Below are 26,782 nucleotides of genomic sequence, written 5' to 3'. Positions count from 1 at the left end.
ATTAAGAGTACCTACGTCATATAGTTTTGATTGGTTATACATATTTTTAAACTGTTAAAGTAATTTTGAAAGTTGGTGTTACATAATGCATATTTTATGCTTTAATGCTAAATTGTATTCAGAACATATTATGTAATGCATTAATTATAAGTAGATATTATTATCTTCCATTCGTTGGCTATTGATTAAAATAAGGCTACTTACATTTGTATTCCTCTTTAATATCTTCTTTATTTGAATTAGTTAATTACTCTGTACACAGGCAACGGCCACGTCGAAAAAGGATGTATTTTCTGAAAATTCTAATGTTCTAATGTTCAAAATTCTAACGGGCTCAAAAGTGGCAATGGGCATCTTATCCCTTACATTTACATCTTAATTATTCCTCATCAGATACTTTTAAAGTGTGTCACGTAATTCATAAGATAAGGGAGTTGGAGGTTCAATCCTCAGTCATGTATAGATCTTTCTTATCTTGGGTATCTAAAATTTACCATCTATTTGCCCGTAAAAATCGATCAATGAAGTGAATGTGTAATGCATCTGCCCCATACAAGGAGACACTGTACTAGACACCAGAGGAAAGGAAAGGCATAAATGAAACACAGATGTAGTAGTTACACAAATATTTATTTGCTTATACAAATTAGACAATGAAAGTGACACGCGACAGACATTATACGCTAAACAAAACAAAATCACAGATGTAATACATTTGACGACAACGCCGTATCTATCACTAAAAATAAAAATATAATCAGACGGTAATACTACAACCAATAAATATAAATCACAGTTCTAGTTAAAACTGATAATCACATAGAAATAAACACGTTAGGCAGATACTAAGCTATTTAGAATCGAGTAAAGCGTTCGACTGACTGCCTCTTACGAAACCTCATCAAACTTTAAATTTTTTTTACAATTTTTAGTATAAAAACGTTCTTGGCCAATTAGTATATTTTAAAGATTTCCATTTCTTATCACAGCGATCCTGTATTAACGTTAAAGTTAATATTATACATGCATCTTATTACGAGTGTCCCCCAAGGCACACTTTTAGCACACCCTTTGTTAATTATTCATCAATTTAATTATTGTCATAAAAATATTTTTAACGGAGTTTCATTGCAACCAATACAAAGACATAAAGCAGTTAATCCATTCTAGGTACATCTTAATACTTTTACCTATTTCACACGAATCTCCAATCACGCAATGAAATCCGTTAAAAACAATTTTAATCGTTACAATCCCTAATTTAATCACTCTCTACCATTGAGTTACTATGTACTACGTACTAGAGAGGGCATCGCTATTACACTATTTGTAACACGAGTTAGAGCCAAGCGTCTCAAACATCGCTTATATCTATGACTAACTAGCCGTCCCGCACCGCAGTTATTGTCGCACAGATTTTGTTCGTGGTGTCCTCTCTATACGAGTAATATTACCTCAATGCTCTCTACCATTTATATCGACCACATATCCTCTCTATTACTTCAACGTCGCATCAGTCATTCGTGAAATGCAAATTAAATCAGTTAAAAAGCAACCACTAAATATTATTAAGTATTTATCTAACGTACACATTTTGTGCGAACTCACTGGATCTAACTGTTATAGAATCAATAATAAGTTTGGTAAAAAATGCTCTTAATGTAAAAACAACAAATGAAGTAGATCATAAAGTATCCAATGATGTAAATGAAGGCAAGAATAAGAATGTAAATTCATTTCTCATCATCATACAGAATCCTTAGATTGTGAATCCCTGATGGTCAAATAAAATCATTAATATTGACTAGAAATAAACTTTTTTTATACAATCATTGTCATTATACAAAAACAAAATTGTGGTATAATTAGCATATCAATAACAAAATCTACTCATTCACTAGAATTATACTAACTAAATGCAGTTAAAATCAACAATATAACTGAAACAACGAACATTCTCGTCAAAGTTTCTACAACAGTAGACCCAGCCGATGATATAGTTAATTTCAAAAATACAGTAAGGAACGAGCGAACTAACGGGTTCCCGAATATAGATCTCTAACAAGTATACGAATAAGTTATATTCAACGCTACATCCATAGAAAAATATGTATAGCGACATCAAAAAAGTGTACAGAATCACAATAACTACATAGTAACATCAATACAGAAACATACTCCATCTAACTACGTTTTGATTAAATACGCTCAGTTTCTTTGAAAATAGATGAAAGAGCGACTCCGTTAACATTTAATTACGTCTAATTTCAACATCGACAAGACGAAAAATAATTAAGTAAATATAATTCTTCTCTAGATATAATTATAGATTATAGTTGTGTTTACGTAAATTGAAACGCAGAACGCACTCACACTAAGCAATTCCTATATTTCAAGTAAAATTAAACTAAATTTGAAAAAAAATGCAAATGTGCGTAACACATAGAAACAACCAAATGTCACTGGTCGTAATTTAGAAAATAATAAATTAATAATAAAATATAAAGATAATATTAAACCGATTAATAAATAAGATAAAGCTGAAATAGATAAATAAATAAACGACGTAAAAATCTAAAATAACAAAGAATTTAAACATTACAGTCGCACACGACAGACTAGTTGATTAATTGCCAAGTAATAGTAATTGCATGCTAATATCAATTAATATTTACGTTGTTTAGTTCACAATAACGGTATTCTGACATATTAAAACTGTTTTAAATTTAACAGTTTATAAAAATAGATAAGGAAAGAGAAAATACGTAAATTGGTAGCAATAAATCTTAAAAGTCGAATTTTAATAAGATTTATTCATAGTTTTTAACATAAATTGTCAATACAAAATGAACACTAATGAACAGAAATCTAGTCGTCTAGAGTCTAGACATTAAAAATGTCTATTAAAAACATTATATAATTGTTTATGTATGCAAATTATCTGAGTAAGAATTTTATCAAGGAAACTTACATGATTTCCTTTAACTGTATCTTTTACTTTGACGATATCAGAATACGCGTTATTGTCAACTAAAAAGATTCAATTAGATCTAAAAGTTAATAATTTAAACATCATCTGTCTTACCACAAAAAACTTTAGACAGGGTTTAAATTTAAGCGCGGGTTCTCTTTAATCTGGTTTTGTCGTATTTCACATAGACAACTATTAAAGTGACAGATCCCTGGTTTAAAGTTAAGACTGTGTTTAAATTGTTTTATGGTAAGACCATATATCTCAAATACTGTTATCTGAAACTCCAAACTATTAGTATAGCCATTACAGACATCAATATATTATTTTAAAATGATCTTCAATATTTTCTGTTATTTTACTGTCTCAATGATCAGATTATTTTTTCTCTCTTATATTTTGTAACATTGGTATTATATCATCATTTTCAATACATTCATGTTCTTCGTCTAGTTTGAGTTTAACATTCATTATCGTCTGTGGTTTTCTGAATTCATCATGCTATGTATTAGATAGATCATTAAAAATAAATATGTAATGTTCATTTTCATCAAAAATAAAAAGCCTCTCGTTTTATACTTTAAAAACATAAATATCATCAAAACCACAGTATCAATGAATTAGTTTTACATTATCATCATTATTATGTTTTAGATGTTCAAAACATTGTCTTTAATCAAAATAAATTATTATATGTTTTCGTTATTTTTACTTCTTACCAGGTTTCTTAGCTCGTCCTTGTTTTATTACTTGCACGAGTTTCAAATATTGAGCTTCTGGATTCTCGAGGAATTCTTCAAGCATCTGTTGGATAATAAGTTATTAAATTATGGAAAAGCCTGTTAAGGTAAAATTTATAATAGTTAATCAATAAACACAACTTTTTCATAAGTTATTAATTATTTTATAACAGCACTGTAAGATGTGACAACACTACTCATCGATTAAAGTAATTATTAATAAAAATTGTCAACTGAAATAATTTTACAGGTGGACTTAGCGTGTAAGCCGGAAGGCATTCCTACATTTAGGGCCGATTTTATCAATCCATAGTTAAAACTTATCCGCCCAATAAAGTATTAAGGCTTTGTCAGATAGGACGCGTATTTTAGCGCTGCGTAGTAGCGCTACAGCGTCCTGTTTTAACGTCGCGCGAGGCTTCGTCAAACAGAACGCTTTAGCGCGCGTTAGGACACAGCAATTGATATAATTAAAGCTGCATGTTGTTTACATAATTATTACTTACGAACAAAACAAGGTACAGCGATATTAACTCCGGAGTCGGAAGAATTTTTTACTTACCAGTTTCATTAATTTCTTCTCCGATTTGTGCCCACAATTTTGCCTTCATTGATATATCTATAGTTTATATGAACTATCCTTCGTATTATATAAGCATGGATATTTTCTAACCAATTCTATCAAATTTTCGGTCATTATGCAGTATTTTATTATTATTTTACGCCTATTAACTCCGACGCTAAAATAAAATTTGTAAAAAAATACAACACCCGACGTTAAAGCGTCCTAACGCCGCGACAGAGCGTTGCGTACTACTAGCGCCGGCGCTCTGTTTGACGGTATTCTACGATGGTAGTAGAACACATCTTAGCGTCATATCGCGGCGTCAACTTAACGCTCTGACGCGCGCTAAGTACGCGTCCTGTCTGACAAAGCCTTTACACGATAATATTAAAATGTCACCCGTAAACTGTCAAAGACGGGCAAAGAATACATTTTTGAAATGGTAGTTTAATACGTTATTCGACGAATAAGTACTAACCAAGGATTGAAAAATCAGCCCTTAAGCATTGAAAATGCTTTAAAAATTTCAAAATTGACAAGACAATAAAACAAACACTTCATGACGATGAAGCGAAACCGGTCGTAGTAGTTGCGGTTAATTAAAAAAAATTCAAAGTGCAAATACAGAAGATAGGGCAATATAGTCTAAAAATATTATTTTAAAATAAAAACCAAAACTTACCGTAACACTAAGCTCGGAAGCTATAGCCGCAGCACACGCCGGGTACTCAGAGAGAGCAATCAAAGTGGGCAATAACGCATGACTACGAGATTTTGACACCAACCAATTTGCTGGTAAAGTGCACAGTGTCTTGACCACACTCCAACCTTCGCATATTGCCTCCTGGTTGAAAAGTACATATAAGAAAGTTAAATCGAGAAATAAGTAGACTACTAGAACCTATAGGTAAGACTGATAATACGTAAAATCTAAGAATGGTCATAATTTTTATAGAAATGAGTATTAGAATCTGACATTTCAAAATTATGTTTTTGTATTTATAATTAGAATCGATGCATCAGGATTATTAAAAAAATAACACTTTTTTATATTTCTTTTCAATTTACTTATTTTTAATAACCTGCACAAAACTATTAAGGCGGGTCTACGCTAGACGAACCGAGCACGAGCGAAGCACAAGCGGAGCCGTTCTCGGCTTCGTCGTGTGTTGTCTCGGCTTGTAAGTTGGTCCACACTAGACGAATTTGTGTTCGGCTCGTGCTCCGCTCGTGCTCGGCTCTCCTAGCGTAAACGCAGCTTTAACTTTTAAATATATCACCAACTATCTGATTAAGCAATTAAGATTACTACTAAATCGAAGTTATTATCTAAATGACATTATATCTTATCCACTTCTTTACTCCTATACAACACAATTATTCCAATCTTGTATCAAATAGTTTTATCACACAGTTTTACCGAACTTAAACCAACCCTTAAACAGATAACCGTACTAATGCGTAATATCAATAAAAATTTCTTCCAACGAATTAAAATTCCGCCCTATCCTACTATAACTTCTATATCTAATCTCACTACAAGCCACTTACAAGCGCATGAAATTTTAAACAGTACATTATCATAAACAAGACCCATCTGTTGACACAAAATTCATTATAGTAACGAAAGAATGCTAATAAATTATTCATAGTAATGGTCAGTGTAAAGTAGGAGGAGTGTCGGGCCTAATGCGCTTCCTTGAGTGACTCCCGTACGAGACACCTGAGGCCGTGGGAAAGTTTACAATTTGTATTATTAATTCTCTTGATGCGGGCGAAATTGCTTGGCCGTTGTTAATCTTAATAACTTGGGTTGTTTATCGTTAATAAATTTCGAGACACACATATATTTCTATATTGAGTTATATTTTATGTATGATAGAACTCGCAAATGTTTTAAAACGCTTTTACTGTTTTTGTTTTACTATCTCGTTAGCCTTTGAACAACAATGATATCATGTGCTAATTTACCACTTTTTATTTTATTTTGGCAATGAAGTTTGATCATAAATACTTGAAACACATTTTTCAATATATACATTTTTAACTCCCAATACATCCGCTTAAGCCACGATTTTTTTATAAATTATAGGCACTGGAAAATTATTTAGTTACCTTCATAAAACTAACCCATATTTTCGTCCTTTATCTTTCCAAAAAGAAACAGCGACCGAATAAAAATTAAATTTAAAACAAAAATTCATACTTTCAATTCAATTTTTCCCCATAAACCGTCTATCTTACAAACAAAAAAAACGAACATATCTATTAAGACAAGACAATAATAATTAAAAACATCCGTTTAATAGTTCCGTTCAGTTCAGTCCACAGGTGTGTAGTCAGGTGCGCCCGCATGACATTATTAGTTTTACATTTTACACTTGAATACACGAAAAATTTAGTGACCATTACATGTTGTGAATATATTACATGTTTATTTTTATTTATTGTGGAAAGTCAATTAACCGTAAGTAAAGTTTGAAAAACTATTTGAACCGTTTAAAAATAATTATAGCACTGTTGAAAAACATTAAATAAAATTTACAAGAGTTACAGAAACTTTTAGTCTATAAAAATAAATAAAAAATCACTCAATGTCTTTATTTTAAGACTTTCAATAAGTATGGTATTTTAAACTGAATATTATAGATAATTTTACATTCCCATTTTAACACTTGTCATAAAAATTAGTTATTATTACTATACCAAACAACTTTATCTAATAAAATAATTACCTGTAGTTGTGGATTGTTGACCACAACAAAGCCAACGAGCACAATAAGGTCCAAGACCATAGTCTCAGACAGGCTCTGGTCCAATCGTTCGTTGCTTAGACCTGTGAATAATCAGATTTAAATCTAAGTATCTACTATAAATAAATATTATTGTAATAGATTTTTATTAAATAGGAACCCGAATACAGAAAGAAAGTAGGTATATAAAGAATTCTATAGTATAAGTCTATCCGAACTCTATGTGAGGCAGAGTAAGGCAGAACAACGCTAGTTTATATAAAAAATTGTTATTATTATTCATGGCAACATTTAAGTTTGTTACAAACCTAAATTAAAAAAAAAGCTTTTATCAAATTTCAGTTCATAAAATAACCTACTTCAAAAACATAGCACATATAGAAATACATATGTTATATTAACAACATATTAACAATACACATTAACAAAAGCCCAAATAACAAAACCTACATATAAATTTATAAAGAATAGAAAAAATTCGATCACGAGGCGGGACTCTCGAACTCACTAGATCGAATTTTTTCTATTCTTTATAAATTTATATTTAAAATGCCATAAAACCAAAAACTATCAATTTCAAAACCTGAAATGTGTGATAAAATACATTTCCCTTCATAATAATTTTTCCTAATAAACACCAAACTCACGCAAAGTATTCTTCCTAGGCGCTTCCTTATCATTGGGCGCGTGCTGAGACAGCAGCCGAGCGACCGCCGCGCGAAACTCGATCGGCCAACCGCCTTCACCGAACGCCTCCTATACAGTTTGTTACCATTTGCTTTGTTTTCTTAAACGTATGTTTATTTAGGAAGAACATACAGATGAAATAAGCTATAGAATCGCAACATATATATTTATTTTTGAAGTGAAACTTCTTTATCGGGGTTTGAAAAAAATTTAGTGTAACATTTTTCCGTTACGCGCCATCTTGTTTTTATCCACTACCACGCGTGATTGACGTATTTCTGTAAAGATGCATATAGTAAATTATTTTTTGAAAAATAAGGTCATAAAGAAGTTTCACTTCTTACGTGTGTACACTAGTACACGCACACATTTTTTATTTATTTATAACACTTTATTGCACAAACTAAATTTTGACAAAAGTAACATTAATACAAATGATAGCTTTAGAAACGCGACATATATTGAGTGTAGACGACAATAGTACAATAAAAGTAAAGAAAACAAGAACTCTAAAAATGATTCTTAAATATTTAAAATTAGTACAAAAGTCAAAAATTTACCAAAATATGATTACAAGAAAATGTGTGTGTTTTGTCCCTCATAATGTCGCAACGGAGGGATGTAACAGTCAGATTTTTTTGTGCGGTGATAGAAAGCAATGGATACTCTTACAGTGATAAATTATGTTTTTATGCTGGAAATATACATTATAATGCGTGTATGAATCCGTCATTATATCAATTAGGTATAATTAACAATAACAATGTGTTTATTCTTCTATAGCTTCATAAAATGACTATGGGCGTATTCAGAAAGAAAGCTTGAAACTTATAAGCGCTTATCGGCGCTTGTCATGTTCATATATTTTCCTGTCAGTGCTGTCAACCCGCGCAGGAAAATATATGAACATGACAAGCGCCGATAAGCGCTTATAAGTTTCAAGCTTTCTCTCTGAATACTCCCTATATCATTGTAATAGACAAATAATATTATGTATTTTGGTCATAGTCAACTGTTATATAGTCTGTGTAAACAGGAATTGTTTTTGCCCTCCTCTTGTCTCTGGTTCGTGGTGTAATGTCGTGTGTGCACAATGAAGCTTGTTAAAAAGTATTATAAAAATAAAGTTAATTTATCATTAAAGTTGTGTTTCAATATACAATTATTTCAACAATTATAATTCTATATAATAGACACCTGGCAGGCTAATTCCCTTTGACCACACAACCAAATCCACGGGTAACAGCTAGTGCATAAAGGTAACACGATACACTCAAGGAGGTCGACCGTGACCAGAGGAAGCCCTCACGAAACCGTAACTCACTTTGGACAATTTGCGAGGGACGAGTCTATTCCGTAACTTCTACAATTGGCCGAAAGGAATAGATTTTTACCACTAATGTAGAAGTATTTTATCACGATTTTTAATCTATATTAGTGAGTTTGTTTGTTTGAACGCGCTAATCTCAGGAACTACTGGTCCGATTTGCAAAATTATTTCGGTGTTAGATAGCCCATTTATCGAGGAAGGCTATGCTATATATATCATTACGCTAAGACCAACAGGAGCGGAACACTGCGGGTAAAACTGCGGGGCACAGCCAGTAAATAATAAAAAGATAAACAATCAAAGTCATTGCTTAAAAGACTAATCTTCTCTTATATATAAAAATGAATCGCAAAATGTGTTGGTAAGCGCATAACTCGAGAACGGCTGAACCGATTTCGATAATTCTTTTTTTATTATATTCCTTGAAGTACGAGGATGGTTCTTATGTAGAGAAAACGTAAATATTATGTACCACGGGCGAAGCCGGGGCGGACCGCTAGTAATATTATATGTTTTAATTTAAAAAACAGTTATCGTGTGAAGCAAAATCCAGACTTGGAAAGGTTTTTTACAATCATCATAGGTATAGGTAATAGTAACAATGTTTAATAATTTGTTTTATGCTTTTATTTTGCCGTCTGATAACAGAAGAAGACGTATATCGATCATTTATCAAGCAATCGTCAAAATCCTTAAAACCTTATTGCGTCAAAGTATTAGTTATAGGATACATTTATCTACCAAAAACTTGTAACACAATAGAAATCTCAGCTATGACGAGCTAACAAGATTCGCTCGTACAACTTTGCTGCCAAATCTCTGTTAGAAACATTCTACACACGTATTCGGTAGTTTTGTTATCAACACTGAATGGACGCGTTCAAATTAGGTTACTTGAATTGACCCTAGCTGAGACGAGATGAATAAACCGCGTTTTAAATCCATTAATTCTTATTTATACTCTGTCCATTATATTACGTATTTGCTTCTTGACAGCTTCACGTTTATGAAGGATTGCAGTATTGTTTAGGTCATACAAATATTGTACTTCATGGACAGGCCCCGCCCACTTAGTGATGTCTACACAGAATTATTCAATGATGGTTCGATAGATTATTATAATCGATAGAAATACTCTGTAAAATATATGCGATACAGAAAAACTCTTGTATTATGTAATTTTAACATAAAGACAACCAAATTGTAAGATAGAAACCAATAAATAATAAAATATTAGTTGAGTTTAGTTTTAACATAAAATGCATCGATATGTGGTCTTATTATTACGTTTACGTTGTAATTATTATTTACGTACCTAATTCGATTTATGATAATATTTTGAATTTATAATCGGAATGGTATGTATCATAATCCATAATCTTTTGGACATCACTCTGGTATCACCCGTCGAGCTGTCAAAAGGCAATTCTTATAGTCGACAGACTATAGCGATAGTTTTTGGCTATAAAAATGATATGAATTTAGCAAATTAGCACACAGAACGACCTGCCCCCCTAGTCAAGTGGCTTTCTGTTAGCGTAGCGTTCAATAGAATAGACTACGAATGTATGAGATTGACGTAAGCTGTAGATACGTTTATCTACAGCCTATTCTATTGAACGCTACGCTAACAGAAAGCCACTTGACTAGGGGGGCTGGATTATGAAATTTCTACATTTCCTTTGTACAGTGGGGTAACCATGATATGTTACAGTAATATTATTTCCACTGTGGGGAAGTGATGGCGCTATACGACCTATATAGGCTGTCATATTTCCATACTGGAAATGATACTGCTTTAAGACATTATTGTTCAGGCTTGTATCGTGATCAAGCACGCTGACCGCACCGCACAACTTAGCAGATGTCACATGTCATTTCGAGATATCTAAACTAATATTATAAAGTTAAAGAATTTGTTTGTTTGAACGCGCTAATCTCGGAAACTACTAGCCTGATTTGAAAAATTCTTTCGGTGTTAGATAGCCCATTTATCGAGGAAGGCTATATGCTATATATTATCTCGCTGAGACCAACATGAGCGGAGCACTGCACGTAAAACTGCAGGGCACAGCTAGTATTATATAAAATAAAGTTGCGTTAATTACACGATTCTAATTGTCTTTGGTTGAACTTGTCTGCACAGACGAGCATTTAGTAAATAAATAAAGTCTATATATTGTTATACAGATGAAATCTCAACATCATCCCGATTCCCTGCACGTATTGCTAACATCCGCAGCATCACGGTACGCTGTCACGCGATTGTATCGTCAACAGAGATTAGTTGAGATTTAGCTAATGTTGCGATGTGACGGGATTTCATTCCTTTGGGTTTAGGATAATATCAAATTGTTGCGTTTTTGGTAGAATATTGTGTAAACAGTTTTTAACCCATGTTTGAACTTACGTGAATAATACTGTTTAAACCCTTTAAAGACTGTTTAAACCCGTTTAAACGTAAGGTTATTAAAAATAGGTAAAAAGGCCACACAAAACATTAGTGAAACTGCATCTAAATCGGTTAAGGGCCGATTTTTCAATGCTTGGATAAAACTTATCCGTCCAATAAAGTATTACACTATACTATTAAAATGCCACATAAATTGGCAAATACGGGCAATTAGAATACGTTTTTAAAATGGTAATTTTATACATTATTCGAAGAATAAGTTTTAACCAAGGATTGAAAAATCAGCCCTTAATCTATCTGAAATTAATGCCTATAAATTAACATGCAAAGAGAAAAATGAACATCTTATATAAGCGTTGTTTTAGTTTTTCTTATGTCTATAAATACCCCCAAAAACAAGTATTTGGTTACATTTCATAATAAGCTTAGTTTAAGAGAGTAAAATAAGTAAGCGTGTGTCCCAAGGGTAACCATCAAACATGAAAATATTGAAGATAAGAGGAGGGTACATAAGTATTTGTATTTTTACTCCCTTTGAAATATAAAGTGGTTATCTTCAAACAATATACCATAATGTTATTTGTTTATAGTTACTGTGTAGGCAAAATTTTCATTGTTATTTATTTACACAGATATTTGAAAAATATTTGACAATAAAACATGAGTGACAAGAAAAATGTTTTCTTCTATAGTCTATAGTTTTTGGAAGAGTAACGGATAATCTTTTATTTATTTAAATCTTATTAATAACATAGTTACTAGTTATTATTCTGTAGTAATAATCTAGTCTTAAGAAATCAAATCAAGCAAATAAATTATGTTATTTCTTAAATTGAATTTTACTTTTGCTTTTTGCGATAGATTGGACGTCATTTCTAACTTTTAAGCTTTGTTTTCAGATGCTATAAGTAGAATTATATGTTGATTTTAACTTTATAAAAAGAAATTAGTTTCTATACATAAATTATTGAATTCAAACACCACACAACTCAAACTCAACCACCAAAAAACCCAGCACCAATCCATCAAACCATCTGCGGTGGCTAATAAACGTATAACGTGTTTATCCATAATGTATAACATCCCATGGGTCCACAATTATATCTACATGTATTTAGACATCAAAGTTCGCTCGGACCCCGGGGAGCGGCTCGGTTCGTTTTTATTATTACCTACTATTAGAGTGCCTTTGTTTGTAGACTGTTCTGTTGTAAGTATGGAAAGTGCTTTGTTCTTGGCTGTTTGTACGCGATTTTTATAAGATAACTAGCGGTCCGCCCCGGCTTCGCCCGTGGTACTTACATATGAAAAATAGATGTTGGCCGATTCTCAGACTTACCCGATATGCACAGAAAATTTCATGAGAATCGATCCACCCGTTTCGGAGGAGTATGCAGACTAACATTGTGACACGAGAATTTTATATATAAGATAATAATATGTAAACTGGTTCATTTTATTAATTAATCTGTAAGTAGATATTAAATAAAGAACGTTATTCTTTTGATGAAGAATTGCATTCATTAATATTACGGTTGATCAATGACGAAATGTATGACTATGGCTTGTATTTAATTATAAAAAAAAAACTTAAATAAGTAGGTATTAGAAATTATTGTCATGATTCATTTAAGCAACTTCACAATTTCCATTTATTATAATTTCTCCCCCGATAGAACTCTTAATGAATCAACGCTTAACAAAAACGAAAATTACTTAAATACCCCTTCCTTACAATATATTCAATCATATCACATTGAAACCACGAAACAATAGTATCATCGCCATAATTCATCCTCCTAGCAACAATTTAAATAATACCACATAATACTTAATAATAGTAACGTATAATACCAAAATTAACCCGAAATATTTCGCGCCACGTGGCGGGCGCGCGTATCGCGTGACAGTGTAATGTCACTCTGACAGCTGTCATTTTTGACACATGTCACGGGGATTCGCGCCACCGCACCTCGTGGTGACTCTGTACAATGTATAGTTATAGGGGCATTTGAAAATCTGCGCTGTCCGATTGATATCCTAAATTTTTTGTCCGCAACAATTTGCTTAAATTGCGTAGCTTACTAAGGAAATTTGTAATTTGTATAGTGTATTGAAAGGATGGGAATCAATAAACAACTTTTTATTTAATTTTGTTCCGCAATAGCATTGTTAAATCCTCCTATAATCAAAAAAAAATTAAACGTAAAGCATATAATTACGCCATTATATAAATACAATTACGATTATACTCTCTCCTTGTCTGAGACGGTTTTTACTATGGTAGTCTACGGTTTCATGCTAGTAGCCATCACAATGTATCCAAGCTAAAAAAAAAAAAAACAAAAACACGACAATATCCGGAACGCAACTGTCAAACTTCATTACGTTTTTTTGTGCGCAAGCCATCACAGTAAAATTTTGTTTATTTTTATAAAAATGAAAATTTCATTTAAAAACAAGTGTATTAATTACTAATACTAAGTTTTAATATCATGTTCCACTGTAAATTGAATAAATAGTTGGCTAAATCAAGTGCTACAAGCTTATAAATGCAAAGGAAATCTTACAATGACGAGTGCATTAAAGGTACATAAATGGATTGAATTCTTACTAACGTTCAAGGGGTAAGTGATACATAGCATAAAAGTTTTTTGGTAGTCAAACGAAGATATTAACGTCGTTTTACCAAAGAATATCATTAAATATCGCGTATGTACCGGTTTAGAGGTTATGTTTATGTTATGTTTATGCATTGCAACCTGTTTGTACATGTCAACATGACATGAGTGTTTTTCTGAACGAAAAAGCGGGTTTTTTGTTAGGTTCGTTATATTCGTACACTAGTCATTTCCGTTTCCTGAAAAAACTTTCGGTACCTACGGATCGCGCGTGTTTTATCTCTCTTGTGTTTGCGTTGCAAAAATCACTGTCTTAAAATAATTGTGAAGTGAAAATGGGGAAAAGAAAAAGATCAGATTCCTATTCCCAAGAAGATTTGTGGAAGAAATTAAAAAAACTGGAAAGAAAATTGAAGAAATGTGAAGGCAGAACTGATAGAGATAGAGAGTCAAGTCCAGGGACTCCTCCTCCTCCTCCTGTTGAATGCACTGAAGACTTGACAGGTAATATTGTTAACCCAAATCTTACCTACTTCAAACGACTGGATAACTGTGGTAGATTTAGTACCTATTAAACTAGTGTACAGGCCCAATACTAATTTTTGACTTAGCGCTACCACTAGCAGGTAGACAATGTCAGTTATATATTATATACATTTCAGCGCTATCACCTAGCGGATAGACAGTGTCAGATATATACATTTCAGCGCTATCACTTAGCGGATAGACATTTTATTCTTACTTTCTAGTGCTATCACTTGTGGATAGACAGTTACAACCACAGCCTGACAGAAATGTTTGTTCCCTAAATAAATAAAATCATATAGTAGTATGAGAAATGAATAACATTTTGTTTTATATTATTTACAGTCGAAGATATCCCAGAGGAGCTTCTGTTAGCCCTGGGCAAGGAAGGTGAGAAGGAAAACATTGTTGGTGGGGAGATACAGCAGCAGCTGACAGAACGATGGACAAACATCATTCATCAGGGACTTGGAAAAGAAGCCAGAGAAAATTTAACAAAGAAATACCCCTCACCAATAAATTTTATGGCAGCTGTACCGCCTGTCTTGAATGAAGAGATAGCAGCGGCTATGAATGAAGCCAGTAAGAAGCGAGACAAACGAATAGTTTTCCGTCAGGCGTTAATAGGTAAAATGATGGTCGCATTAGGTAAGGCACTTACCTGTGTCCTTAAGGGTAATATAAATACCAAAGAAATTGTAGAACAACTGAATGACTCTGCAAAACTAGCCGCAGAAGTTCTCCACCAAGACTCCGAATCGAGAAAATTTTTTGCTCTTGCGGGAACAAGTCCAGTTATAAAGGAAGCAGTCAAAAAGGTAAAAACAGACGAATACCTTTTTGGTAAAAACTGTGGGGAACTTATTAAAGCGGCCCAGAGCATTCAAAAAACAGGCTCCCAAATTAAAAGACCTATAAGACAGGAAAACTGGAAGAGCCCGCTGCAACACCATCCTCAACCCCGCAGCGGGCAAGCACATCATCAACCTCGCAGCGTGCCAGCCAAGCAAATTCAGACTCCCCAGCAAGCCCAGGGCCAGAGGCCTCAACAACAGCGGAAGAGACCTCAAGCCCAGCGCCCCAGTCGACAACCCCAAAACAAATATCGCAGATACTAGAGGTACATGCCAGTAAATTGAAATTTTTTTCTCATAACTGGTTAAAAATTACTAATGACCCGGTAATCTTACAATGGGTTCAGGGATACAATATCCCATTTAATTTTATCCCTCCAGAGCATACAGGACCCCATCAGTCTTGGTCTAACAAAGAAAAAGAAATTATTGAATGGGAAATTGAAAAATTAATAAATTTGGGTGCTGTATCTCAATGTGAATATATAGTGGGCCAGTTTATATCACCAATATTTGTAATTCCAAAACCAAATGGTACATTCAGGTTTATATTGAATTTAAAAGAATTAAATCAATACATTGATACATGTCATTTCAAATTAGAAGACATGAGAACAGCATGTAAATTAATTACTCAAGACTGGTATATGGCAAAATTAGATTTGAAAGATGCATACTTTAGTGTGGCTATTTCAAATGAATCAAAAAAGTTTTTGAGGTTTAAATTTGACAATAAGTTGTATGAATTTAACTGCTTACCTTTTGGTTTATGCACAGCCCCTTTTGTATTCACAAAACTTATGAAACCAATATGTACCTACCTTAGAAATAAAAATATTGTCCTGACATCTTACTTAGACGATATAATATATTTTAACTCATCAAAAGAACAATGTAGGAAGGATATAGAGATTTCGTGCACTTTGTTTCAAGATCTAGGTTTTATTATTAACCTTGAAAAGAGTATTTTCACACCTAAAAAGACTTGTACTTACCTGGGCCTAATTATAGATTCAAGATCAATGTCCTTATCAGTACCTCTAGAAAAACAATTATCTATAATAGAAAAAGTTAATTATTTCAAGAAAATTAAGTCTTGTAAAATAAGGGAATTTTCTCAACTGCTAGGAAAATTAACTTCAGTTTGTCCAGCTATACCTTATTCATGGGTATATACAAAACTTCTAGAAAGGGAGAGATATCTTGCTTTAATTAAAAAGGATAACAATTATGATGAAAAAATGGAATTATCAAAAATAGTTACTTCCGAATTAGAATGGTGGACAAAGAACATAGATAGGTCTAACCCGATTCAAAATTATAATTTTTCTCTAGAAATTCAGACAGATGCCTCAACCACTGGCTGGGGAGCAGCTTGTGGTATAGAGCGAGCTTCAGGTTCATGGTCTTCCACTGAGAGGCAAAACCATATCAATTTCTTAGAAATTAAGGCAGCTTATCTAGGACTTCAATCTTTTACAAAAGACCTAAGTCATTGTGAAATCTTACTCAGAGTGGATAACACAACAGCAGTAGCATATATTAACAAAATGGGTGGTGTTCAATTTCCTCATTTAAATGAAATGGCTAGGATTTTTTGGCAATATTGCGAGAGAAAAAATATCTGGGTGTATGCGTCATACATAAATTCAAAAGATAATTTTGAAGCTGACTTTGAATCAAGGAAAATAAACATAGAATGGGAACTTTCAAATACTGCCTATGATGAAATTGTACAACAATTTGGCTGCCCAGAAATTGATTTATTTGCCTCTAGAATCAATAACAAATGTAAGAAGTTTATCTCATGGAAACAAGATCCTGAAGCGTTTGCTGTAGATGCATTTACTGTTAAATGGAGTAAATATTTTTTTTATGCATTTCCTCCTTTCTCATTAGTTTTAAAATGCATTAGAAAAATACAATGTGATAAAGCAGAAGGTATCTTGGTATTTCCTTTATGGAAATCCCAAGCCTGGTTTCCCACATTACAGACTCTTCTAGTTGGAAAAATGTTAATTTTCGAACCCAATCCAAATTTATTATCTTCTCCTTACAGAGAAACACACCCCCTTCATCAACAACTTACCCTGGCTGCAGGGCTGCTGTCAGCGAGGCGTTCGTGAGACGGGGCACTCCAAACTCAGCCTTAGGAATTATGTTAAATTCACTATCTAGCAATACTATCAAACAATATGATAGCTCTCTTAAATTATGGTGGAGTTTTTGTAATAGGTTTAAATTAGATCCTTTTCAAACTTCAGTCCCATTTATTTTAAATTTTTTAAGTGAACGTTTTAACTCAGGTGCCTCATATGGTACCCTTAATACCATTAGATCAGCTATTGTATTAATAATGGGACCGAAAGTTAGTGCAGATGATAGAATAAAAAGATTCTTAAAAGGTGTGTTTAAAATGAAACCACCTAAACCAAAATATAATATGACTTGGGACCCAGGCTTAGTATTAGAATATATAGGTAAAAATTATACGAATAATAATTTGGATTTACAAAGGGCTACTAAAAAACTTGTTATAATGTTAGCTCTTACTACGGGACATAGGGTTCAAACACTGTCCCTAATAAAAGTATCAAATATTAAATTTACACAAAGCGGAGTTCAAATTAAAATCCCAGACATTATAAAAACGTCAAATAAAAATTCATTTCAACCAATCTTACATTTGCAGTCGTTTACGGAAAAAGAAATCTGCCCTGTAGAAATTATAAAAATTTATTTAAAAGCCACAGAAAAATTAAGGCAAAACATAGATCACCTGATTTTAACATTTAAAAAACCATATAAGAAGGCTTCATCTCAAACAATAAGTCGTTGGATAAAATCCGTATTGTGTGAATCTGGGATAGATGTGTCTGTTTTTTCTGCCCATAGTACCAGACACGCGACTACGTCGGCAGCAAACAGGGCGGGTCTTAGCATAGACCTTATCCGTAAGACTGCTGGCTGGTCTAGAGGTTCTTCTGTATTTGCTAGGTTTTACAATAGGCCTATAATAGAAGATCCTTTATCCTTCTCTGATACTATTTGTAATCTGAGTACAAATATTTAAGAAAAACTTGTCTCTAGTTATAAGAATATTTGTAATATTTTGAAATAAATAAAAAATTCATTTGATTTATTATAAATGGTTTCATTCACAACTCATGAATCTTTAAACATCTACCATAGTAAAAACCGTCTCAGACAAGGAGAGAGTATAATTAAATGGTTAAACGAACTTACCTGTAAGTGAAGTTCTACCATAATTATACGAAGCTCCTTGTCTGAGACGGTACCTGTTCCCACCCTACCCACCTCTGACCAAGTCTGAGTTGTTCATGAAACTTCTTGCTTTAAAAGTAATGAAGTTTGACAGTTGCGTTCCGGATATTGTCGTGTTTTTGTTTTTTTTTTTTTTAGCTTGGATACATTGTGATGGCTACTAGCATGAAACCGTAGACTACCATAGTAAAAACCGTCTCAGACAAGGAGCTTCGTATAATTATGGTAGAACTTCACTTACAGGTAAGTTCGTTTAACCATTTAAAAATACAGCCAATCGTTTTTTCAGCCTTCTGTAGTTTAATTTTTTAAATTGCATTTAAAAAATAATTGAATGCAACCGAAAAATAGTATCCACATATAAAAGATACATTCACGCTACCCTAGTTGAAACAAATACACTTAAAAGTCTAGAAACCTGAAAGGCTCTTGTAAGCAATAAAGAGAGAGATAGACAAAACAGACGAAGTTAGGGTTAAAAAGTGACAGCTAACTCAATTATGATGTACGGAACCCGCAGTTGGCAAATAGTCCCGATCTAATATGTGTGTTTGGTGATGTGCTACTGCGATTAAATATTATCGATATTTTAAAATTGAACGAATGATATTTAAATTTTCATAAAGTACTAGACAAATTTTATGACCATTTCTTTATTTTTTAGGTTCTTTTCGTAGGATGATTCCGGCAAAGTTTATTTGTAACATTATATTAACTAATATTAAGTATTTGATCTGAAGGTTGAAGCCCTTTTTAAAATAAAACATCTACTACCTACTTATGTCGCTGTTATATTTATTGTTACTAATAGAACTGTCTGTGCTTTTCGATAAGAAATAAATTATTCACAGGTACATCACTAGTGAGGGCAGATAAATTGGCTTTCCGGTAACGATTTTAAATTGATTGACCCCGTCCCTAGAGGTTCCTACAATCACCGTTCTTTACTTAACAGATTCCCATCTTTACTTTGATACAAGCAAATATTATTTTGGTTTATAATAAAATCATACATAATAGTTGGCTAAGGGTCGATTTTTGAGTAGCGGTGTTTAAATAATTAATGTTTGGTGTCTATCTATTGTTTCGAATGATAATTGAATACATTTTATTTGGACATATTTTATAAAACGATACAAATATGTACAAAAACTAATTTATGAAAGGACGATGGCATTTTTTGACAAAATTTATTATTTTAAGTTATGCAGACAAACAAAAAGATTTTTGTTTCTTTCTTGTTTCCATTTGAAAAAGTGAAACGAATAAAATCATTCACAATATTTCTTCTTTAATTCCCAAAATTTTTCCTACCAAAAAAAATATTCAATAAAAATGCATATTGTTTTTTTTCGCTTTTCTATTTCTTCCAACAAGTCAAAAGACAAGTACATAGCTCCCAGCTATCCCACAAGGCGCCACTCAGCACAGTATCAATTACAAACAAAACATTGCGCACCAAGAGTGGCGCATCGCCTGTGCCTGCACAAACAATGTGCGTAATGCACTCTTGTGACTTACATTGCAAGTTACGACTGAACTTTGTCGAGTTTTAAGCTATGAGTTATTTCGCTATACACGGTAGTATGTTTTATAAAATTTACGAATTAAAAATCTACTAAGTAATATTTAATTTTTTATAAAAAAAAACAACATTTTTTGTATTATATTTTATGACGTGAATCTAACGTCTCTAAAACAACAAAGAAACTATATTATTAAACAACAAAACTAAGTGATGAATAATAGATTGATATAATTTGAATTTGTAAAGAAATAATAGGACGTCACGGTAAACCCCCAGAAGAAATGCATATTTATAATGTCGTAATATTAAAGATCTTTAACTATATCCCGCAAATAAATGCTCCTCTAAAGGTATAGAATAAAAAATAGAATAAAGGTCATCGACCTACAGGTAAAAATTCACAAAAAGTAGTCGATTCTCTTATAATCTACATTCAGTACGCAACGCTAGTGTTTGCACAACAAACCCTAATGATATCGTTAATTAAGGAGAGAGCAAATATGCCGAGTTGCTGAATCAATTGGCAGCTAGGGGATGCTTTTTTGCTATACTAGTTGTAACACGCGGCGTCAATCGTGTAGTATTCCAGTAAAACGATTCGATTCGATCATTAATTGGTAAATTTTTAGTTGATATAGATTAGTTGTGTGTTTATAAATTTATTACATATGAAATGAAAAAGTAGTCGTAGGCAAAAATATAACAATTTATGAATATTTTATTAATTAAATAAGTTTTATTTGTGTTATTGTAATTGTGTAAAATGTGTCTGTGTCTTGAATATACACATGAATCGTAAATATGAGTCTATATTATGTTGAGTATCGATTAGGTATATGAGTCTATATGTTGTGCGTCAATGTTGCTCACTAACCTGTGTGTCTATGATGTTTGTATATTTGTTTTCTATGCGTCAACCATATGTGTATATGTATATTTGTTTTCCGTGTATATGTAGCTCACAAACCTGTACAATAGAGTGGTCCATCTCAGCGAGCACCCTCAGCAGGTGCGCAGTTCGAGCCGCCCGCACGAACCCGCCGCAGCTCGCGAGCGTCGCGCCCTCCGCGAACAGCACGCAGAACTCGGCGCGCGAGCCGCACACGCCCGTGCCGAGCGCCGCCTTGAGCGCTTGCCGAGCGACCAAGCGCTCTTTGCCCTGGGCATACGGGCTAGTTTAGATCGCAGACTCTGTGACCTTGAGCTACAGCGTGTTAGCTCTACAGTTGATACTTTTGTTGATTACTAGGTGTCGAAGCACACGACCTGTGCTTGCTCCAAGTCCTGCGCGCCACGTAAACCCCCGCGGCTCTCCAGCCTCGCAAAACTCGGCGGCGATACATTGACACGTTGATTTTAGAGCGTACGCACGACCACGTTACATAGAATATAGATCGATAGAGTGACGTACTTATAGTGAACAGTATTTTCGCTTTGCCCAAAAGATTATGAATAAACTAGCGGTCCTCCCCGGCCCCCGACTTCGCCCGATGTACCTACATGTTTAAACTATCCTATCTCTCAAGTTGGATCGAACTGCACATGGTGTGCGAATTTTATTTTAGGAGTCCATTCAGGACAAACATTGTGACACGAGATTTATATATATTAAGATAAGTGAAACCCCTGCTAATGGTTAAAAAGAAGAAAACTTACAGTATCAACAGCGCATGGATGACACAAATCAGCGCAGACAGTCAGCAAGGTTTGTATGCTCTCTCTCGCTTCACCCGCCTTTTCTGCGCGTTCGAGACATCCGCTTAGACAGAGGTAACTGTAACAAAAAGATTTATATGAATAAAATAAAAACAAAAATAGAGGGATTGCTTTTTAAAATAAACATTGGTTTGTATTGTTGAATTCATGAGCATTAGTTTTAAGTCTGTGTTATGTTAAATTCAGGTGGGTCATGTATGTTATAGTACCCTATGTAATATGTTCAAAAAATACTGAGATTCGAGGACATACAATTTACAACTAAAACGATGTACCTAATAATTCATCTGCTACGAAGTAGAGGCGTACTGACCCAATATCAATAATACATTAATAATAATTATTATAAGGGCCGATTTTTCAATGCTTGGATAAAACTTATCCGTCCAATAAAGTATCTATTACACGATAATATTAAAATGTCACGTAAACTGTCAAATACGGGCAATTAGAATACGTTTTTAAAATGGTAGTTTTATACATTATTCGACGAATAAGTTTTATCCAAGCATTGAAAAATCGGCCCTAAGTAACACATTTTTTCTGTTATTTAAACATTTATTACATAAACATCATCGGTACATTTTACTTTCCATACAAGATAATTTCTTAGAATATCAGCCCTTTGTACTTTACCCTTATTACCCGCTTATTATATTTTTTCTGCATAATCTAGTCCAATAAAACGTTTTAACCGACCAGCACTCACTATAACTACATGCAGATCCAACCAACACTTGTTGTTTTCTTGTTACCAACAGTGTTGTTGTTGTGTTGTTTACGGCAACACGGCGCGTGTTTGCTTTTCATTCGGCTTAAAGGGGTACCTACAGCATGCTCGTTAAACATTGTTTGTGTTTCGATGCTTTCATAATTATTTTAATTGGCTCCAAGATTGGGATTTGATGCTGCGTAGTTAGAGCCGTGTAGATGGATAGATTATTCGAAATAATAAAGAGAAACAAAAAGTTTAATCATCATCGTTTAGCGCAGTGTGCTTAATGTGTTCAAGCAATATGTCTTAATGCTGGGACGTTGTTTATTTAACAAGCTTTATATGAGCTGACAATAATATTGGATCTAGATTACAATTATTATAAAATTTAAAATGATTAAATATGCCTTTAATATTAAATGACAAAATGCACAAAAAATATTGAATATGGCAGGCATAATAGGCAGGCAGGATACAGGAAAAAGGTAGTCAAAATTTCTCCTGCATTCCACTGCAAATATCAAAGCTATGTAAGAAATATTCTAAAAACATGCATTGTAATACAAAAACAACGATATAAGTTCCATAACGATAGATGTATTAAAATTTGTAATATTAAAGAGTTTAGTAGTTCTAAATTTAAAACTTATATAAAAAATGTACTTGTCCAGAGAGCCTATTACAGTATTAAGGAATATATGGAAGATAAAAACCCATGGAGGGTTGTCGCGTAAAAACCACAGGACAGTTCTTTGGCATATTATGATAATATATTATGATATTACATATGTAATTTGTAAAATTGTAAATCTGACATGATTAAAAAGAGCAACTATGGAGTTTCTTGCCGATTCTTCTCCGTAGATACTGCTTTCCGAATCGGTGGTAAATGTTAAAAATATGTAGATACTTAATGACGTTTCAAAAGTGCTTCTAGAAGAAGTCTAATTGAATAAATAAATGTTTGAGTTTGAGTTTGAGTAGAAAACGAACGTAAATACGCAAAGAAATGCCACTACGTCACAATATTTAAACATCTACGCAATCGAATCATCATTTTTACCAACTTTCCTTACCACCTTCATCTCCACCCGACTGTACAAGCAATCCATAAATCCACAGAGATCACTGCAGTGTACAGTCGAGCGCGAAATAATTTGCAAAATTAAAAACTGTACGCTCGTCTTACAGCCCCTTCTGCTATCCAATTATAACGGGTGTAAATATTTGCTTTGCGGAGCGGTTGCTGAGGTATCTTCGCTGGTTTTGCTTGAGTTGCACACGAGAATACACTTCGCTTCGCATATTTCCAGCGGTTTTATATAATGTAGAATGGAGTGGATACTGTAGGTAGTGTGGATAGTGGAAAATATGTTGTATAAGTATATAATTATAAAAAGTGGAGCCAATTTTTTAGTTATTCGTTGTAGTTCGATAATAGCCAATTAGTTATTATCGAACTACAACTAAAAAAGTTATCTTCATGTTAAATTTTAAGTGTTTATCAATAGTCATATTTTTATTCTTATCAGAATCATTTCTTACAAAAGGTATTTCTATAGTGTGGCCTATATTCAATCTATTCTAAACCCATTATAATGCCCACAATTTGAAATAAAGCTTATTTACTGACCTATATAAGTGTTCAGGCCTTCAAAATTGCTGTTCCAGAGCAGATATTGAGTTAATACAAATTCATTAACTATAAAATGGAAATGCAGATTGAAATAAAAACTTCAACTGCAAATTTTATATTTCGTCTGATTGCTATCAAATATGCTCCTCTTATTTCTGTACAATTGTCAACATTACCAAAATCGCCCCTTCAACATCATTCCAAACCGTTTCAAGCAATTCTTTCAACCCGCTTTAAGCTGGATGCATCACTTAAAATTCCTCCCAATTCGTAAATTAAATAAGCAATTCGTGGCACGAGCTGATCGAGGCGGAGCCAACACCATTACAACTACACTTAGCTATCGAAACCCATCCGAATTCACTTAACCCACCTATTGCCGTACAAAATAATTTACGAAAAGAGCTCTTTATCGAAAAAGGAACGCAACGATCCCAAGCATTCGCCGTTTAAAAAACAAAACGTCCGAGATGGCGCCGTTCCTATTCCGCTGATAAAACGCCGCGTCGCGATTGGTCAGTCGCGCGTAATGTTGCCCGATGCGATGGGCACGTCAATTATTTCGTAAATTCGACTCTAATGCGTCGCTCTTGGGCACAATGAGTTTTATATCGGACCTCCTTGTTGAGTGACGTGCTGAGATAGCGCTTATCTTAAATATTCTGGCTCCGAGACGGATATAGAGAGTGATGATGCACCGAATGAGCTACGTTTCGTGCGAACCGTTTGTACGGAAAGGGTTTACGTCACGCCGATGGTGATTTAGCTTACGGCCAAATTGTCGTGTCTCACGGGATCGAATATGCGTCGAGTACATGTCCAATTATACAAAGAGAAATGGGAGATATTCATTTATTATCGTAAATGTTGCATTCCAACAATATTAAAACAGAATATGAATACGCATTCTTAGTTGTTTACAACGAGTTAGGTACTTTTATTCCCTGTGTGATAAAACATAATGATCATAAAAAAAACATACATTATGTAAGTAGATAATATTTTTTTTTTATTTCAGGAAAACATACACATAAAGAGCAGAGAAGCAGGAGCATAAGCCTGCATCGATTTATAGTTACTCGTATACATTATTCTTTAATAGAAAAGCTCATATTAAAATAAACAACAGAAGACTTAAATTCATGAAACCAATCTTTATTTAACCCTGTAGGCAGATCAAAACTAGAATCCACAATTCAACTCCAGCATACCTTCAAGACAAATCATCTTAATTGCAAAAAGGTTCATTTAGTCGGATCGCAGCACATCAAAAACAAAAAAAAACAAAACAAAACACCTCAACGCGCAGGCGCCATTGATTAATGGGCGCCGTCGGCCAATCCGAGCGCGTTCTAAATTCAAACGCGCTAATGGAAGCCGAACCGGTGCGCGGCGCCTGCGCATCGACGTTTTTATGTTGCCAGGTTTAAGGAATTTTCCCGTGTGCATGTTAAAAATGAAGTGTCAAGATCGGTATTTATTTATTTCTCAGAAAATGACAATTACTTATATTGAAGTTCATTAGCGATTTAACCTATAATATGTACCTTATCAATGTTGTATTTCACATGTGTATGTTGAATATAATTAGTCAGAAATGGTGTTCATTTATCTATCAGAAAGTGTCGAACTGATGTGCCAACTACCGAGTTACACATGCGTCTTATGGTAATTGTGTTCGCGCGTAACATGTTAATTACTTCAAAACAGCAGTACTAAAATATGTAATAGTAATATGTACGTGTGGAATTTATCTACATTTTATCATTTTTTACACCCAATACGTAAACGTTTACGTTTTCATACTTCATGTCTTCCAGATTAAAACGACAACACTAATTAAGTACGGGTTCTAGAGTATAATCTATCCCTGATCAAATCTTTACCGTCATTTAACGTTATAATTATCATGCCAAAGCACACGAGCAAAGTGACTTCCCCTTAACAGACACGAAGCAAGTGACAATGGACACTGTCTTAGAATAAGTTACCTATGTATTTAGAAATTTAAGTTAACATAAAATTACTTATTAGTCTTATAGGCTAGATTGTAATTTATATAAGGTACTATTTTGAATTAGCGACCTTATAAAAAGAAAAAATAATCTATTCATGCATTCACCTATCATTTCCAATAATAACATCACAATAAATCAAAACTAAACTCCACGGTCGAATTTTACCCGCGCGCTAGCAACACCGGCAACCAAAAATTTATAGATCGTTTAAAATGCTTTCGTCCTTAATTTCACCGAGACGAATGACACCGTATTACTCTAAACACCGTGATTTATGCGCTCACATTACGTAATTCATGTTGCGTATGCTTTTAAAACCCCAAAGAAAGGGAATGGAGGTAGGATGGAAATACATGCATAGGTACAGATGTTTCTCTTTGAATTGGGTGTGATATTTTGTATTTATGAATCTTGATGGCGATGAT

At 33.4% G+C, this 26,782-nt stretch overlaps 2 protein-coding genes across 2 annotated transcripts in view; one reads left to right on the top strand and one right to left on the bottom strand.

Annotated features, from left to right (window-relative positions):
* Window positions 1-611: 611 nt before the first annotated feature.
* The window catches only part of ssp3 (SCAPER domain-containing protein short spindle 3), a 72,464-nt gene continuing 46,293 nt past the window's right edge, over window positions 612-26,782 (bottom strand). The window contains exons 16-21 of the mRNA XM_089709384.1: window positions 21,929-22,046; window positions 21,240-21,431; window positions 7,677-7,785; window positions 7,012-7,112; window positions 4,959-5,120; window positions 612-3,775 (exon numbers count right to left, since the gene is read on the bottom strand). Of these exons, the coding sequence (XP_089565510.1) occupies window positions 3,680-3,775; window positions 4,959-5,120; window positions 7,012-7,112; window positions 7,677-7,785; window positions 21,240-21,431; window positions 21,929-22,046 (778 nt within the window). The 3' untranslated portion in view covers window positions 612-3,679. The remainder of the gene's footprint in view (window positions 3,776-4,958; window positions 5,121-7,011; window positions 7,113-7,676; window positions 7,786-21,239; window positions 21,432-21,928; window positions 22,047-26,782) is intronic.
* LOC149478535 (uncharacterized) lies at window positions 14,349-15,724 on the top strand. The gene is made up of 2 exons (XM_089709213.1): window positions 14,349-14,584; window positions 14,951-15,724. Exons 1-2 carry the CDS (start codon window positions 14,416-14,418, stop codon window positions 15,721-15,723), a joined length of 942 nt encoding a protein of 313 aa, XP_089565339.1. The 5' UTR covers window positions 14,349-14,415; the 3' UTR covers window position 15,724.

Source organism: Colias philodice, chromosome 22 (assembly GCF_061535455.1).
Source record: "Colias philodice isolate Cphi_HAF_F1 chromosome 22, ilColPhil1 Martin Lab GWU primary, whole genome shotgun sequence".
In the NCBI taxonomy this organism is placed as follows: Eukaryota; Metazoa; Arthropoda; class Insecta; order Lepidoptera; family Pieridae; genus Colias; species Colias philodice.
Note: the sequence above shows the minus strand (reverse complement) of the source record. Positions and strands in the feature narration are given on the sequence as shown.